The 17554-nt window shown below is 40.0% G+C and overlaps 1 protein-coding gene across 2 annotated transcripts in view; it reads left to right on the top strand.

Moving 5' to 3' along the window:
• Positions 1-17554, top strand: part of LOC122081999 (callose synthase 10-like) — a 107927-nt gene that overhangs the window by 20283 nt on the left and 70090 nt on the right. For both annotated transcript variants that reach the window (XM_042649466.1, XM_042649464.1), the window contains exons 8-10: positions 2162-2259; positions 2466-2583; positions 15950-16078. In XM_042649466.1, the coding sequence (XP_042505400.1) occupies positions 2162-2259; positions 2466-2583; positions 15950-16078 (345 nt within the window). The remainder of the gene's footprint in view (positions 1-2161; positions 2260-2465; positions 2584-15949; positions 16079-17554) is intronic.

The following is a 17554-nucleotide window of genomic DNA, read 5'->3' as shown; positions in this document are numbered from 1 at the left end:
ATATATAGATATAATTAAGGACATGTATGAGGGAGTGGTGACGAGTGTCAAGACGATAGAGGGTAAAAGTAAAGAATTCCCAATTACCATTGGGTTACACCAAGGATCGGCTCTAAGTCCTTATTTGTTTGCACTCATAATAAATGATCTAACCAAGCACTTACAAAACTCGGCTCCATGGTGTATGCTATTTGCAGATGATATTGTTTTGATAGACGAAACAGTGGAAGTGATTAATATTAAACTGGAGCTATGGAGATCAAACTTGGAATCAAGAGGTTTTGTGATAAACAGAACGAAAATAGAGTATATGATGTGCCCCTTCAGTTAGACTAGAGGAGGAGTGGTGAAACTTGGGGAAAGGGAGCTACCCCAGAGTAACTGTTTTGAACACCTGAGGTCCATCTTTAACAAAGAGGGGGATATAGAGGATGATGTTGTCCACAAAATTAAAGTGGGATGGATGAAATGGAGAGGTGCGTCAGGAGTACCATGTGACAAAAGAATGCCTAGTAAACTTAAGGAAAAATTCTACAGGACCGTGGTACGACCAGCTATGACATATGGAGCGGTGTGTTGGGTAGTTAAGAAGAGTTATTTGACTCAACTGAGTGTAGCTGAGATGAGAATGCTAAGAGGATGGTGCGGCAGGATCAGGAGAGATAGAAAATGAATGATTATATATGAAATGAGTTGGGTGTTGCACTGATCCAGGACAAGCTCCGCGAGAACCGGTTGAGGTGATATGGCCTTGTGCAATAGAGATCCATAGATGCCCCAAGAAGGCAGAGTGAGCAGATTCATTTGGAGGGAGCCAAAAGAGGTAGAGGTAGGCCTAAAATGACTATTAATGAAGTGGTGAGAGAAGACGTGCATATGGTGGGCTCGATTCTAGTATGGCCATGGATAGAGTTTTGTGGAGGACAAGCACCCGGGTAGCTGACCCCGTGTAAGGGATGTCCTTGTGATGCATCTTTGATTTCTGCCTTATTTGCTTCTCTTAGTCCCTTTTCACTTATTTTTTCTTAATTTGTTACTTCTTGATTTTCCTTTTTTCTTATCGGATCCATGTAGCCGACCCTATTTAGTTGGGATAAGGTTATGTTGTTGTTGTTGTTTAGCTTACATACTACTATGTGAATTCTACCCTTGAGCAACATGTCCCGGAGGTAACTTCATATATACCTCCTCCTATAAATCACTATATTAGAATGCATTCTTGATATCCAGCTAGTAGAGTGGCCGGTCCAAATTTTCAGCCAAGAGATAAGAACTTGGACCAAATTTAGACAAGCAACAGGTGAGAAGGTCTCAAAGTAGTTCACAACTAACACTTATTGATAACTAGAGGGTCTAATAGGGGTGATGACTCCTATAGGACCACTCTTTAAGTGCTTTGTGGTTATAAGAGATATTTCCCTAAATATTGGAATGGTGGTACAAGACTACTTATCTCAAGGGATCTGACGGTTGATCCTTACAAATGTGAGTTCCTTGAAGAGATGCTTTACATTGATTTACTTTTCTATTGACCTATAGGATTTCACACCTGAAGAATTTTTATGAATTTTTTCTAAACAAACTTCCTGCTATTCTCGCTGGACCCAGGTGCCCTGGGCATCTCACTTGAAGTTAGCTTTATGTATTTGTTATCAAATTTCCTTTGTGTGAAGGCATTGATGGGTTGAATCTTTAAATACTTCCTGTTTGGACTAACAGATTTCTACATTAAAGGAAAAGAAGCCTAAGATGTATGGTCTATAATGTGATGAGTCATGTGTGCTAGTGTTATTAGCAGGGGAAGAAGTACTTTACACTTTTACCGGGGGGTTTGGTGGGGGGGTGTGGGGGCCTCCCTGCCTGGGGTACGAGGGAAAGTGTACAGCACTTCCCCTGCTAATAACACCAACAATCTGATGCTTAGCTATTTCTAGGTTTCGGCACTATTTTAGCAGCCTAGCTTATTTTCTGATCTTCCACTTAATTCAATGCAAAATTGATTATAGTTTCAATTTCTTGGTGGAACATCTGATTTGGTACTTGTTTGGGTGAGTACATTTAGTTAAGCTTTTCATATGCGGTTATGGTATATCAAAGCAGATACACTGAGGGTGCTAAGCTAACTGGTCATTTCTTTCTCGTTTTGTTCTTTTATATGCAGAAGATAGATGAGAAAGCTATTAATGAGGTTTTTCTGAAGGTGCTTGATAACTATATCAAGTGGTGCAAATATTTGCGGACTCGTCTTGCATGGAACAGGTAGTTCTGATGAATTTGCACCTAACCAATCATTGGGCTGGACTGGGCTACACTGTGGGCCTCTAATGCTTGGATCATATTTCAGGTTGGGCTGGGCCAGGATCATGATGGCCCTGCTCAAGTTGCATTCCTAAATCTAACTATATGTGGTTCTTATGTTCTATAATTGCATACATTGACAAATGTCCTGCAACCTTGGTTTGCAGCAATGAAGCAATCAACAGAGATAGGAAGCTTATTTTGGTTTCTTTGTACTTCCTTATCTGGGGTGAAGCTGCAAATGTTCGCTTTCTTCCTGAATGCATTTGCTATTTGTTCCACCATGTAAGTATCTTATGTAGCTGCTTAGTCTGCTTCAACCTTTAATGTTGTGATTATACAAATATATCACTTTCATATCAAGTGGCTTATGAAGTTTGCGACTTGTCACATGGTGCTCTCATGGTTGTTGTAACTCTGACTGAATAATTTCCTGTTCATTATCTTATGTTAGTCAATGTTTATCAAGAGTAATGTCTGTTGATTACAGTGTCCTTTTCTGAAAGCAAATGTACTCCATTTAGTTGTAGTAATTCTCATTAACTATGATTATTGGAACTCGTTGGTTTCTTAGTGTTGCTGATGTTGTAACTTGTAACACAACACCACCTTTTTATGAATTCATAATGGAGCTGCAAGATGTGGTGATGAAGATTTCATCACAAAGGAAGTGGACTTCATCAGCCGGTCCATCAAGTTTAGCCCTCTATGGCAGCCTAGTTGGGCCTTGCGGCGTCTGTTGTGTGGTCCAAGTAGCCAGAGGTGGTTCCATGCTATTCCACAACCATCAAGCAATGTGTCATTCTCACTTCCAATCTTTATGCTTTGTACTAGTTGAAGAAGGTGGAGAAGAGGTCAAATAATATGTACTTTGTCTTTAGCATTAATTAAACCTTGACATAAGATGTCAATTCTGTAGGCACCCTCAAGCTAAAAATAGCCTCTAAGCACAACAATATTTGTATTTCTTGGGTCTACTCCCACGGTCCCACCTCCTGAAGAATGACTCTTCGTGGATTGCTTCCCTTCCATCCGACCCCTCCTGGATCTAGCGAAACATCCTCTCCTCCAGATCCATTGTGCTCAGAGCATTCTCCCACTCTATTGGGGATGGAGCCTCCACTTCCCTCTGGTTGGACCCCTGGCACCCCTCAGGGCATCCTCTTACCCCTAATCTCTCGTAGGATTATCTACTCTTCTGGCTTGTGTAGATCAGCTTCTTCTTCCCCCTTTCTAACCGCTGGTCCTCCCTTCCCCCCATTCCCCCTAGTCATCGAGGAAGGCATGATAAGATTATTTAATCCCGGTCTCCTTTGGGACTGTTCTCTTCAGCCCCTGCTTGGAATTTCATTCGTTCAAGGATCCTTTTATTGACTGGAGAAACATTATTTGGTTTAAAGGTCACATCCCTCGCCATAGCTTCACAGTGTGGAGAGTCCTTTCGAACTGCCTTCCTATGTAGTCGTTCCTTATCTATCGACACATCCAGGTCCCCCATTCCTGCTGTCTTTGCTGGAATGGCTCCGAAGATGCTGATCATCTATTCTTTTTCTGCCTCTCTCCTCCACTATCTGGAAGAGAGTCCTTTCCTCCTGTTGGCCTTCCAGTAGGCGTATCCTCCCCCTGAGTAGAGAATGGATTTGGGTTGACATGACCTTTGGTGGATCTTCTATTCGTGATACAGTTGGGAAGCTTGCCTTTTGTGCTACTATCAACTATAACTGGATGGAACGCAATTTTTGTGGATGGACTTTCAACTCCCGTTCATTTGATATGATTTGGAAAGCTGTTTACTTCGATGTTAGCTCCAAACTTGGTTTCATTGTTCACCGCATGGTCCGCGACTCCCCAAGGAACAAACTTACTGTTATGTCTTGTGGTCTTCCTCCTATTATATCCCCTCCCCATTTATGTATCATTGTGTTGTTCTCGTTATAGTAGGGATTCTTCTTGTCCTGGGATCTTCCTACTACTTTTTCTCCCCGCCCCATTGATATATCATTGTGTTGCTTTCATTGTAGTTGGGCTACCTTCTTGGCCTAGTTGGTTGGCCTCTGTTGGCACTCCCCCCTTCCTTCCCTTGTATATTCTTCTTCTATTGGTAATAAATTTCTTTATTCATGGGTTAATATATATTTTATTAATCCAAAAAAAAATTATATATTCATCCAATATATATATATATATATACCTTGACAGTCTGTGCCCGGACTAGATAATTGGGGGCACCAGTCAACTTAATTGAAGTAATTTGGACATTAATGGGGTCAACATTAGGGCTTAGAATCACCTATTTTAACCAAGCCGTATAACTTCAGCCAGGGGTGTCAACCGGTCGGGCCGGGCCGGGCTGGTCCGGTTTCGGTCGGGTTTAATCGGGCTTGAAGACTTTCAAAGGCTGCACCATGTCGCCCATTTAACTAATCGGGCTTAGTTAGTGAGGGCATGGTACGCTTTATATTCGGTCGGTCTGTCTTGGGCTATAATCGGGCTACTAAAATCAAGCCTTAATCGGGTTTTAGTCGGGCCTTAACCGGGCTACGGACATGTTTAATGTTAAACGGGCTTAAATCCTCTGCTAAAACTAATTGTAAAGGTCGCTACCTCTCTTTTTTGATTTCACTGTTGTTGCAGATGAATATATTCTTGAAGGTCATGAAAACAGTGGCCTTCAAGGTGAAGAGGTCGGAGAGAATTAAAGATGTTAAAGCTAAGTTCTAGGACAAGGTAGGCATTCCGGGTAAGATTCAGGGTCTCTTCTTTGCCGGAAATGAACTAAAGGACACCCAAACACTAGTTGATTATGCTGTCTAGAAGAACTCAACCCTCCACCTGTTTCTTCAAGCTGCTGCCGTGGGAATGAAATTGTTTGTTAGGCTTCCACCAAACCAGAAAACCAGAGAACCATAGTACTTGAAGCAGACACAAGGGATTCTCTCCAAAAGATGAAGGCCATGATTTAGGATAAGGTGGGTATCCCATAGAACTCTTTTACACTAATCTATTCTGGAAGAAAACTTGAAGATAGCTGGACTCTGGCTGCTAACAACATCTAGAATGAAGCAATTGTGCAAGTGGTTTTCAATCCAAGAGATATGATGATATTACATGTGAAATTGAAACCACACATCGAAGGTGAAGCAGAAAAGAAAAAGATGGAGAGGAGAATCCAATACCATTCCAGAATTGATGCAGTTAGTCGATCTTTTCATTTAAACATGTTGGTTTTATATAGATACAAAAACAGCAAAATCAAGGAACAGGGTGATGAAAATGGAAAATCCAAGTAAGAATGTACCAAGAAAGGCAGCACTAACCAAGTTGCACTTTTCTCCTTGCAGACAGTGAAGAAATGCTTGGCAACAATGGAGAAACACAGCTGCGGCGCTGCCGGCACAATAACAGTCGGCCAAATAGATACGAAGAGTGCTTGGCGACAATGGTGAAAGTGAAACACAGCCGCCAACAACAGTTAGTTGTCGGCCAAATAGAAACGAAGAGTGCTTGGCCTTGGTGACTGGCGAGTCGGCGACAATGGAGAAACACAGCGGCGGGCATGGCGCAGTGTGAAACGAAGAGGAAGGTCGAAGAAGGAGACCGAAGGGTAGTCCGTAGTCGGTTAGGGTTTTTGCCTTTTTTGGTTTCTTTCTTTACTTTTTATTTTTAACTCTTTCATATGGGGGTAAAATAGGTATTCTACAATCGGGTCGGGGCTAGGCCGGTGCAAAATAGATCGGTCTCGGTCGGGTATTAATCAATCGGTCTCAATCGGGCTCCGGACCATCCAAGTATCAGGATTGAGACCGACCTTTTGTAAACGGGTCGGGCTCAAGCCCGACACTTTTAATAAACTGGCCGGGCCGGGCCGGGCCAGGCTGGTCTATAAACGGTCAATTCCGGTCGGTTCGTCGGGTCGGGCCACGAATTGACACCCCTAGCTTCAGCCCACAGAGAAGAAAACCTAATAATCTTAGATAGAATATAATCCTCTTCAAAATTTGGTAGATAGTGCCTTTATAAGAGAAGAGCCAATTTGGGTTTCCCAAGGGCCACCCAAAAGAAATATAGCCCACTTATATAATAGTAATGACGATCTTGTAGGTAACCAGATTTTTCAAGTGGTCATTTGGTAAATATAATAGAATGGATATGAATGGAATTCTTATTTGTTGAGAAGGGATACAGTTGGAAGGGTTTATAAAATATGGGCAAAGGAGAATAGAAGAACAAGGGAAGGGTAGTAATGGAAATACCAAAGAAATGGGTAAAGCAACAAAAGAGGAGTTCTTATGTTGTATGTGAAAACAGGAATCAATGAATCCCTCCCAACTCCTTTCTTCCTAATACTTTGAGGTAGTGCTGGAAATTGCCCCAAAAACAGGGTATGGGCGTACTGCATGGTGAAATCCAAAAATAATATATTCAGTGACAGAATACCAAAAGAACAGGGCACAACAAAGTGCAATATGGAAGCTATGACGGGTACCACTGGAGGAAGATCAACTAATAAACAGGGTACCACATGGTGTTGATTTTCACTAATCTGACAAGAGAACTTTATGCACGGAAAGATTCATGCGCTGAGAAGATGTATCAACAAAAGAATCTCATGCGAGGAGATTACATTGGCAGAAAAAACCAGATACTCCAGCTTACAGTTTAGGTGATCAGCAGCATCAATTAGCACAAAGAAACCCTATTTTTCATGTTTCTTCATACAACAGCAACAAACAAACATCCAAAACCTTATCCCAACTTAATGGGTTTCGGTTGCATGGAGATTCCAAGCAAGGATGAGCATAAAGATCAAGGTTACATGGAGATTCCAAGCAAGGATGAGCGTAAGGATCAAGGTTACATGGAGATTCCAAGCAAGGATGAGCGTAAGGATCAAGGTTACATGGAGATTCCAAGCAAGGATGAGCGTAAAGATTGACGGGTTATGGCTAATTATAATAAGTGCCGGTTGTCAACCTGACGCACCACCACAAATCAGCCACAAGCTTATAACGACAGACTATAATAAGACACCGGCTGTCTACCTGACGTACCATATAGATCGGTCAAGCCAAAGCGTCCTACATGCATTACGTCCACCACCAAGTTTCACATATTTTCTCAAAATCATTGAAACAAGGAACAATTGGAAAGCATTGTTTCAGAAAACCTAAACCCATGTGCAGGAAATTTTGTTTAGGTCTCTGAAATGAAAAACTTAGTTAAGGTAGCCTGGGCATTCTTCAGTGGAACAGGTGTGCTGCATTAATGTCCCATTGAAACAGGATGGACATAAAGATCCTCGAACCATGAAAGATACATGGAAATAAACTACTGCACATTCCACAATAGTAGAATTTGCTTAACAAGTTGGAGCATAAGAACCTTGAAATTTAAAAACAAAAAAGTATCAAAGGCAGTTGGTAAGAAAAATTTCCTGATCAGACCTGCTCTGATACCAATACTGCATCATTAGTTGCTGCCACCTGAAAGAGAACAATTTTAGATGCACCTTTCAAATCTGAGAAGATGGATATACAAGTACTGATCAGATCTGCTCTGATACCATGTAGCAAAATCAAAACAGTTAGAGCAGTACTAAGAGTGAGAGAATGAAGAAGGAAAGAGAGAGATTAAGAAGAGAGATAAGCGACCTGCGACTATGGGAGAAACCCTAGATCACGGTGCAGTACTTCATCATGTAGGTAACAATTCATTAGTCATAATATAACACTCATTACACCCATATAGGAACTCTCCAACAGAGTGTCCGACACACTTAACCCCATACTGTATACTTCGCCTAGGACACTTAGCACCACCAAGTATAGTTTAGTATAGTTAAGTGTTGTAAACAATAAGGAAGAAAGTGGAAGAGAAAGAGAGATGGCTGTAACTTGGGGGGTCACAACCGTAGGGTTGGGTCTTCCCACTTCATTGATATATATATATATATATATATAGGAAAACATAACAAGGTCACCATAGGAAACAAACACAAAAGGACAAAGGACATAACAGCCCCCAAGGGTGGTAGAGAAATTGTGATTAGAGCCTAGAGCTTATCCTGAGATTCCTCTCTTCCTTCCCCTTACTCGACATTCTTTAACACTCCCCCTCAAGCTAGAGTATAGATGTTAATCATGTGCAACTTGTTACAAATATAATCAACTCTACCACTCCCAAGAGATTTAGTAAAAACATCTCCTGTGCGAACATGACTTGTAGAGATAACTCCATCTTGTAGTTTTTCTTGAACAAAGTGACAGTCCGCCTCAATATGCTTTGTCCTATCATGGAACATTGGATTTGATGCCATATGGACCACAACTTGGTTTGCACACCACAATTGCATAAAAGAAGTGCACTCAAAACCCAAGTTCCCTCAATAGCTGCTTCACCTACATCACCTCACAAGTGACATAAGTCATGGCACAATACTCATAGACTCTGTGCTAGACCTAACCACAACAACCTGCTTCTTGCTCTTCCAAAACAAGATTTTGGCCAACTTACGTACAATATCCAGTTGTTGATCGCCTATCAACAGGGGATCTAGCCCAATCAGCATACCCTCAATATGCTCATGTCCATGATCAAAGTACGACAAACCATAGCTTGGAGCCTTCTTGAGATACCTCAGATATAAACAACAACCTCCCAAGGAGAAGTATTTGTAGACGAATGAAACTGACTGACAACCATAGTTATTAAGGTAGTGAGGCGATCGAGGCGTTTGAGGGTCTTTCGGAGTGCTTTGGTGATAGGGCGGACATAAGGCGTCGCCTTATCCGATAAAGCGTTCTAGTGTTGGTTTTTAATGTAACCATTTTATTTGGCACAAATAACATATTAAAAATTATTTAATTCTACTTATAAACTAAATAAGATTAAATATTCATACCAATGCAAGATTCATACCATTACAGTAATAGTAATCTCAATCAATATACACTAACAGATTATTATAGCAATAGCAATTTCGATCAATATATATATATATATATATATATAAGAATTCAAACATTTTCACATATCATGCATTAGGAAGACAAAACAAAGAATATAGAAGAATCAACGTGGAAGCAAAACTTTAAAGCAGAGTGGATATTAGTTCCTAATCAACTAGAAGAGCCGTTAGATTTGGCTTCTCAAAGTGCTTGCTTTTGATAGGGGAAATACATAGTCATGTAAGCACAAAATTGCAACTTATATCAACAGATGTACAATTTACTTTGAATCATAGACTTGCAACAGAAGCAACAACGGCAATAGCAGCCAAAGCCACTAGTCACCACTAGTAGAAGCCAGCCTAGCCATGGTAACCGGAAAAATGTTGTTTGAGCTGGAATCGATGGAGATAATTGCTGCTGCCAAGGGTTTCATTTTCAACCCTAAGCCAAGGCGTGAGAGACTTTGAGGGTTGCTTTCAATTATTATATCCTTTCATGTGATTCAGTGTGATGCAGTGTACATGACTTTTGTACACAAGCTAATAAAAAATATAGGAATGGAATATAAAATAAAATAATAATAAAAAAATAAAACAATGCATTGCCAATAAGGTTACTCACGCCTTAACCCCCATAAAACGCATTAGCGCCTAGGCGCTTCTAAGGCAACCAATTATTTACTATGCTGACAATACTGGCATGGAAGGCAATGTCAGCCTGTTAGGTTGAGTCAGTCAAATAATTTAGCTTACCCACCAACCTTCGATACTTCTCAGGATTTTCTAACACATCACCTCCTTCAGCTTTAAGTTTCACATTTGGGTCCATTAGAGTATCAAGAGGTTTAGTCCCAACATACCCGTCTCTGTTAGCAAATCCATAACATACTTTCTTTGAGAGAGCGAAATTTCCTTCCTTGATTGAGCAACTTCAACCTTCCTAGATCCTTAGTTTGATAGTGTTGTTGTAAATGCACCTTCAACATCATCTACGGTAATGACAATATCATCAACATATACAACTAGAAATATTCTCCCTACGTCAGACTTCCGGTAGAACACCGGATAATCACTGTCACACCTTCACAGCCCAGCTTCACAAACCACTTTTGTGCCCAAGGAGATTGTTTTAGACTGTTCAAGGACTTTTAAGCTTGCACACCTTTCTAGACTCTCCCTGAGCAACAAACCTCGGAGGTTGCTCCATATATACCTCTTGAGAAAAATCACCACCAAGAAAAGCATTCTTCATATCAAGCTGATACAACGGCCAATATGACGAAGCACGCAAGAGATATCAAAAGATGAACAAAGGCCAACTTGGCAACAGGATAAAAGGTATCTTGATTGTTAACACCATAAATGTGGGTATACCCTTTTGCAACTAACCTGGCCTTCAACCGAGCAAGAGAACCATCATGGTTAATCTTAACCACATAAACCCAACGTCAACCACTAGTTGACATGCCTTGAGGCAATGGTACGAGATCCCAAGTTTGATTTTCCTCCATAGCAAGAAGTTCTTCCATAGTTGTCTGCCAGCCAGGACTAGATAATGCCCTAACAGGATGACAAGATATAGTCGAAAGACAAGAATGAAATGACGACAAAAAATCATAATAAGACACAGTCATAAAGAGGATGTTGGGTACAACTTCTAACACTCTTGCACTGTGCAATAGGAAGATTTAGACCAGATAAAGGAATACCTAGAGTATGATTTGTAGACAAACACGATGAAGTAGGTACGGTAGAAATAAGGGGTGTTGAGGCTTCCCGGGGACGACAAGTATAGACTTGATGAACAACTAGTGGAAGAGTTGGAGAGGTAAACTCTGCTTCTATTCTAACTTGTGTAATAGAATGATGAATAACATACAGTGGAAGATCATCATCCATCTCAGACAAAGCAAACGACTCATCTGGGTAGGATGTGGACTCAAGAAGGATACATCAGCAGTAACAAAATATTTCTGAAGGAGAGGATAATAACACTAGTTTTCCTTTTGGGTACGAGTAACCCAAAAAGAGACACTTAGAGTTTAGGACCCAACTTTGACAAATCTGGACTATGAATATGAATAAAGAAAACACAGCCAAAAATATGAGGTGTAATAACAAAAGGTGGGTCAGAAGGAAACAATAAAGAATGAGGAATATCACCATGCAAGATAGAAGAAGGCATATGATTAATAAGATAACAAGCAGTTTTAACAACATTAGCTTAAAAATATTTGTCCAACTTCATTTTAAAGGGAAGGGACCGAGCAACCTTCGTCAAATGACGATTCTTCCTTTCAGAAACTCCATTCTGTTGAGGAGTATCTGAACAGGAAGACTAATGTATCATACCACAACCAGCCATAAACTGAGAAAACCGACCAGAAAAATACTATTTTGCATTATCACTACGTAAAATTTTAATGGTCACATTATATTGATTTTGAACTTCAGCAACAAAGGCACAAAAGATGGTTAATTACTTGGAACGATTTTTCATTAAATATATCTAGGTAACTCTAGAATAATCATCAATAGAAGTAACAAAATACTTAAAACCTAACTTGGATGTGATAGGACAAAAACCCCATGCATCCGAGTGAACCAAATCAATAGGGTGCGCAGATCGTTTATTGACTCGAGGGGAATAACTTTACACATTGTAGCTTTCCAAATTGTTATGACTCTCATCCTAAACTAGAAAGAGAACTACAACGAGGATCAAGCTTCTATAGACTTTGTAAAGATGGATGGCCCAATCGGCACTGAATTTGATGAGGTGTCAGAATACTCGAACAGGTTATAGGAGGATTGTCTTAAAAAAGATACTACACCTAACTTGACGGCCTCTACCAAGCATCTTTTTCGTTGTATGGTCGTGAAAAACGCGAGTCGGAATAATAAGTTACAAAACAATTGTGACCATTTGTGAACTTGCTTACAGACAAAAGATTAAATGGAAAATGTAGCAAATGAAGAATAGATGATAACGACAAAGAAGAATTAAAACGAATTGTGCTAGTGCCATTGACATTTACAACTGAACCATTTTCCAATGAGACATCAGCAGAAGGTTCCTTGAAGGAAGAAAGTATACCTGAAACACCGGACATGTGATTCGATGCACCTGAATCAATTATTTAGGGACGAGAAGAAAAGGAGAGACATGCAATGGCATTACCTATCTGACAAAAGTAGCAGTGGAAGGCTGAGTATGTGGCTGAAATTGATTGTATCTTGCAAATTTGTCAGTCGCCTTTACCATCTTACCCTCAGATTTTCCAAGCTTAGAAGGCTCAACAACTGTGGCTGAATTAGCAAACTGCTTCTGAGAAGGTTTGCCATGAAGTTTCCAATAGAAATGTTGGATGTGTCTTGGTTTGCCACAATGGTGGCATGTTTGTATTGCCACTGAACTATCCGAAGGGTTCCCAATAGATTGCCCCTTTCTATTACCACTGCCTCTACGACATGGAGCTTATGGTTTAAGGTATCTCCGATACGATACGATACGATACCGTTTAACACGTATCTTAAATTTAACCGACCGATACTATGATTAATACTTATACTTTAATCCTTGATCTTTAGCATACCTTAGCGTATCTTCGATACAATACGATGCCCTCTGATACGTATCTTAAATTTAGCTGACCAATACGACAACTGATATTGATACTTTGATCCTTGGGTCACTGCAGCTCCACGATTATTACTCTATGTTGCAAGTGCGGAGCTGTTCACTGGTGTAGGATCATGGGAATTCTCTCGAGATACCTGTAAGTCTTGGAAAATGTATTTGCAAGAGATGCCACCTTGTCACCTCCAAGGATTTGAGAATGAACAAGAGTCACATTATGTTCCAAGACCTCCCAAAAAGCCCATAACTACAAGCTGCTCGCGCTGGTTCTGTATCTTCTTGACATCACCACTAATAGGAAGTAGAGAGTTTAGCTCCTCATACATATTTTTGAAATCAATGAAGTATTGAGTCAGAGGGAAACCCTTCCTATCAACCTTATATAAGTCCTGAGACAACTCAAAAATCCGAGACAAGTTGTTCTATCCAGAATACAGAACACTCAAATACTCCACAACTCCTTAACAGTGTCGATGTGAGTGACTATATCAACAATAGAGTCATGCATCGAGTTCAACAGCTGTCCCAAAATGCATGCATCAACAGTATCCCATGTGGTATCTGTAGACTGTGGTAGACTTCACCCTTGTAAGATGGCTCTGTTGATCACGACCAATCAACACTAAATGCACAATTTTCTTCTATTGTTGAAAATTAGCAGCTCCTGCAATTTTCTTCTCTGTGATCTATGGGAGGAGGATGAAACTACCTCTGCAACAACACTTTTTTGCTTCACCTTCAGCCATAACCACAATAGAAGAGCAAAACATCGATTTCCAAAGACCTTGGAAAAATCGATTTTGAAAAAAATATGCTCTAGAGAAAGTCGATCTAAAACCCAATGATTGATTCAACTTTGCTAAGTAGTACAAACCAATCCAAACAGATGCATAAATCCAAATTTCAATCATAAACATCCACAAAATAGTAGTTAATGAGAATCGACTTAGAGAACAAAACCCTAATTTGCGTAGTTTAGGAATACTCCCCCGGTTTGTTGTAGGGACCTTATATGATGATGCTGAAAATTTGACCGAATGTCCTTGGTATGTTGCTGAACATAAGTCCCCCAAAGAATTTGAGAAACAAACTTTAGACTAGGAAGAGGTGCCAAAAATCGATTTTGGCAGAGACCAAAACCCTGAAACCCTCAAATCAATTTTGTCCCTTGTAGGAAATCCTATTTTCAACTAGTGAATCAAGTCATCAACATACCACCAATAACTTGAGTCAAACCTCCCCTAAAGGTGATTGATTCTAATCAATCAAGACTCCATTTAAAAACTTCACAAACTAGGGGATGAAATCACCCCCTCTGAAAATCGATATAGCCTCTAGGGTCAACCAGTAACAGCCAACGAAGAAGAAGAAGAGGGGCTGTTAGTCTGTTTCTAGTCGATGTAGTGATATCAAGGACTTGGTTAGTTGTAAGGATCAAGCTCTGATACCATGTAAACAATAAGGAAGAAATTGGAAGAGAAAGAGAAAGTGATAGAGAAAGAGAGATGGCTGTAACTTGGGAGTTGCAACCTTAGGGTTGGTACTTCCTATTTCATTTATATATATATAGCAACACATGATAGGGTCACAATAGGAGACAAACACAAAAAGCGAAAGGACATAGCGGTGGAGCGGCCCCTAAGGGAGGGAGAGAAATTGTGGGTAGCGCCTGAGATTCCTCTCTCCCTTCCCCTCACTCGACATTCTCTAACAAGTGTCACATGTACTAAACATCTACATGTACAACTGAAGTCTTGACAGTTTTGGAATAGATGACAGATGAGAGGGGTGAACCTTGGCGTCATGCTTACTTAATTAGGCCCATTCTTCAGCTAACTACTTAAATTTGTTTGAAATTCTCTTGGCAGTCTTGGAAGTGCGAATGGCTAATAAGGTTGTGGATGAGTTAGCTAGACCTAGGATCTGTTTTTGGGAGCTACATTTGTTGTGATTGATATACGAGTGTTCTCCTTTTTTTTTGGTTTTGGGTTCTCTTGATCAGAGTTTCTTTCATGTATTTTGGGTGGTATTCTTGTGGAGGTCTGATTGTGTTGTTGTTTTCATAGTTGTCCAGGCATCGCCTAGGTGTCCATGCGTGTGGATGCCTTGGTTGCCTTGCATCTGGACCCCCTCCAGCACTTTGGGTCACCTAGACTCCATTACTGCTATGGTTGTTGTACTTCTATGTATTTGTATCACTATGTACATGTTTTGAAGTATCAGGATTAGATTGGCCGTGAAGGTGGACCTCGGTGCAACGGAAAAGTTGCTCTATTGTGACCTAGTGGTTTTGGGTTCAAGCAAGGAAACAACCTCTCTGCAAAGCGGGGGTAAGGCTGCATACATTATGCCCCTCCCCAGACCCCACAGTGGCAGGAGTCTCATGCATTGGGTATGCCCTTTCTTGGGATCAGATTGGCCATATAAAAGCCTCTTGACATTCTCGGGGTAAGGATGTGTAGTTTTTTCCGTCCCGGCCTTTGCACATGTGGGAGCCTTGTGCACCGGGTAGGCCCTTTTATTGGCCGTATGGTATTGGCCCTTGACCGATACCATATCAATAGTACCAGAATAAGGGAGGGTAAAAATGGTAAAAAAGAACCCAATATCGGTATTTTGATGGACAAAACAATCCGATCCAGCCTGATATGACTGACCCTAATCGGTATCAGTATTGGTATTGGCGGCAGACAATGGTGGTGCCGATACTGTGCACTAAAACCCTGATTTTGTACTTCTTCGAACTGAGACTCTATCGATAAAATCTTGTTATTTATCCCAAAAAAGTCTCTGTTAGTTTAGTAATTGTAAATCTCTGATATATTAATCAAAGAAGAATAATTTCCTATTGCAGTAATAAGTTATTCTTTATCTTGAAAGAATTTTCTTCTTGCCCCTAGCTGTTTCTCCATTTCCTTTCGTTTAATAGATCATCATCCTCCATGGTCCTTTAATTGACTATATATTTGCACTTTTGTGTAATTTATGTGATTGCTGCCACTTCTGATCCAATTGGATATTGTATGTTGATGAAACAATTATTTTTATTATATAAATTACAGATGGCGAAGGAGTTGGATGCAATATTGGATCATGGTGAAGCTAAGCTAGCTGCTAGTTGTATGAGTGGCAATGATTCTGTGTCCTTTCTCGATCAAGTCGTTACTCCTATATATAAAACACTGAAAGCGGTTAGTGCATTCTCCCACTTTACTTGCCTATTGTTAGTGTAATTATGCTTCTCTGTGTTCCCCAACTTTGATCGAAACATCAATGGTTTTTATTTAGGATATGAGATTTTAAGTGTCCAACTCTTTTACTTATTAATCTTTAAGATACCCTTTAGGGAAACTTTTTTTTGTGAGACTTGCACATGCAAGGAATTTTAAAATGGCTGTTTGCAGAATTTGCTTTGCTGGGACTCCTGGTGTCGTTATGGCATGTTTATGTATTAGGTCTGTTGCTCAACAAATGCTGCCTATTCTTGAGAAATTTGTTTTGTTGTTTGTCTGCAAGTATCAGCATATTTTTGGATCATATTTTGCTAGCATATAGGGTTTGAAAGATTATTATTATTCCCTCCCCCTCTCCCTGAATTTAAATGACATCTTATCATGAGTTCCACTTTCATTGTATTTTCTGCATGCTGCTGTTATGCCAACACATTTAAGTAGATAGAAGTTAAACTTTCTCCTTTTTCCTTTATGCAAAACTTTTTTTCCTTTGTGCTAAAAAAGTTGATTACAAGTTTGTGTTTGAGGGTTTCTTTTTGCCTGATCTTTGATTGTGTTAAGCAGCTTCCTATTCCTATTACTTCATGGTCCAAGAAATTGCATTTTGAAACCCTCTTCTTCTATCTACAAGTCAGAGTGATCTTTCTGAGGGAACACGTGGCAAAGTTTTTAAATCCATGCTCTGGTATATCTCATACTCCAGGTGGATTGAAAAGAAAGCTAAATTTTCACGAGTCAGAATGTTTCTTTGAAAATTCATTTACTCCATAAGCATACCCTTGCTTTCTGAAAAGCTTTAAACCTGCAAAACCCTTGTTAAAGAATGTACCCTTTGTACTGTGGGGGTACAAAGGGCACATGAGGAGGTCAGTGGCATCACTTAGATGCCTCCCTTGAGTCCCACAATTTTACCCTTGCCTATTAGTGTTAGGAGATTTGATTCTGTTCCCTAATTAGGATAGTTTCCTGTTTACTAGTTTCCTTTTTGTTTTGTATTTGGTTGATTATAAATAAGAAAGGTAAGGGAGACTGCTATTCACGTTTTGGTGAACAAGCAGTCTCGGTTTACTTCTCTTCTTCTCCTTCTCTTGTTCTCTTGGTGATTGCTGGGTGTTAATCCTGTACTTTGTTACAACCCTGATGAATCCAGTGAGTGTCCAACCTACAGCTACCCACCTTAAAATAGCCAGCCCTTAAATCTTTCATGAATGCTTAGTCAAAACCCAAGTTTCCTATAAGAATTTATGTTAGCAGTTGCTTGTATCAGTAAAGCTGCTATAAACCACAGTTGTATTACTAGTCCAGCCAATACATCCTATCTTTACTATGAACCAGTTACTTAATCATGTATTCATTATCGCAGTAAAACTTAAAACTAAAGAGGGCTAAAATGGCTATGTGCGTTTTTTTTTTGTTGGTGTTTTTTTTTTTTTT

This window comes from Macadamia integrifolia, chromosome 6 (assembly GCF_013358625.1).
Source record: "Macadamia integrifolia cultivar HAES 741 chromosome 6, SCU_Mint_v3, whole genome shotgun sequence".
In the NCBI taxonomy this organism is placed as follows: Eukaryota; Viridiplantae; Streptophyta; class Magnoliopsida; order Proteales; family Proteaceae; genus Macadamia; species Macadamia integrifolia.
This window is presented reverse-complemented; position numbering and strand designations above follow the sequence as displayed.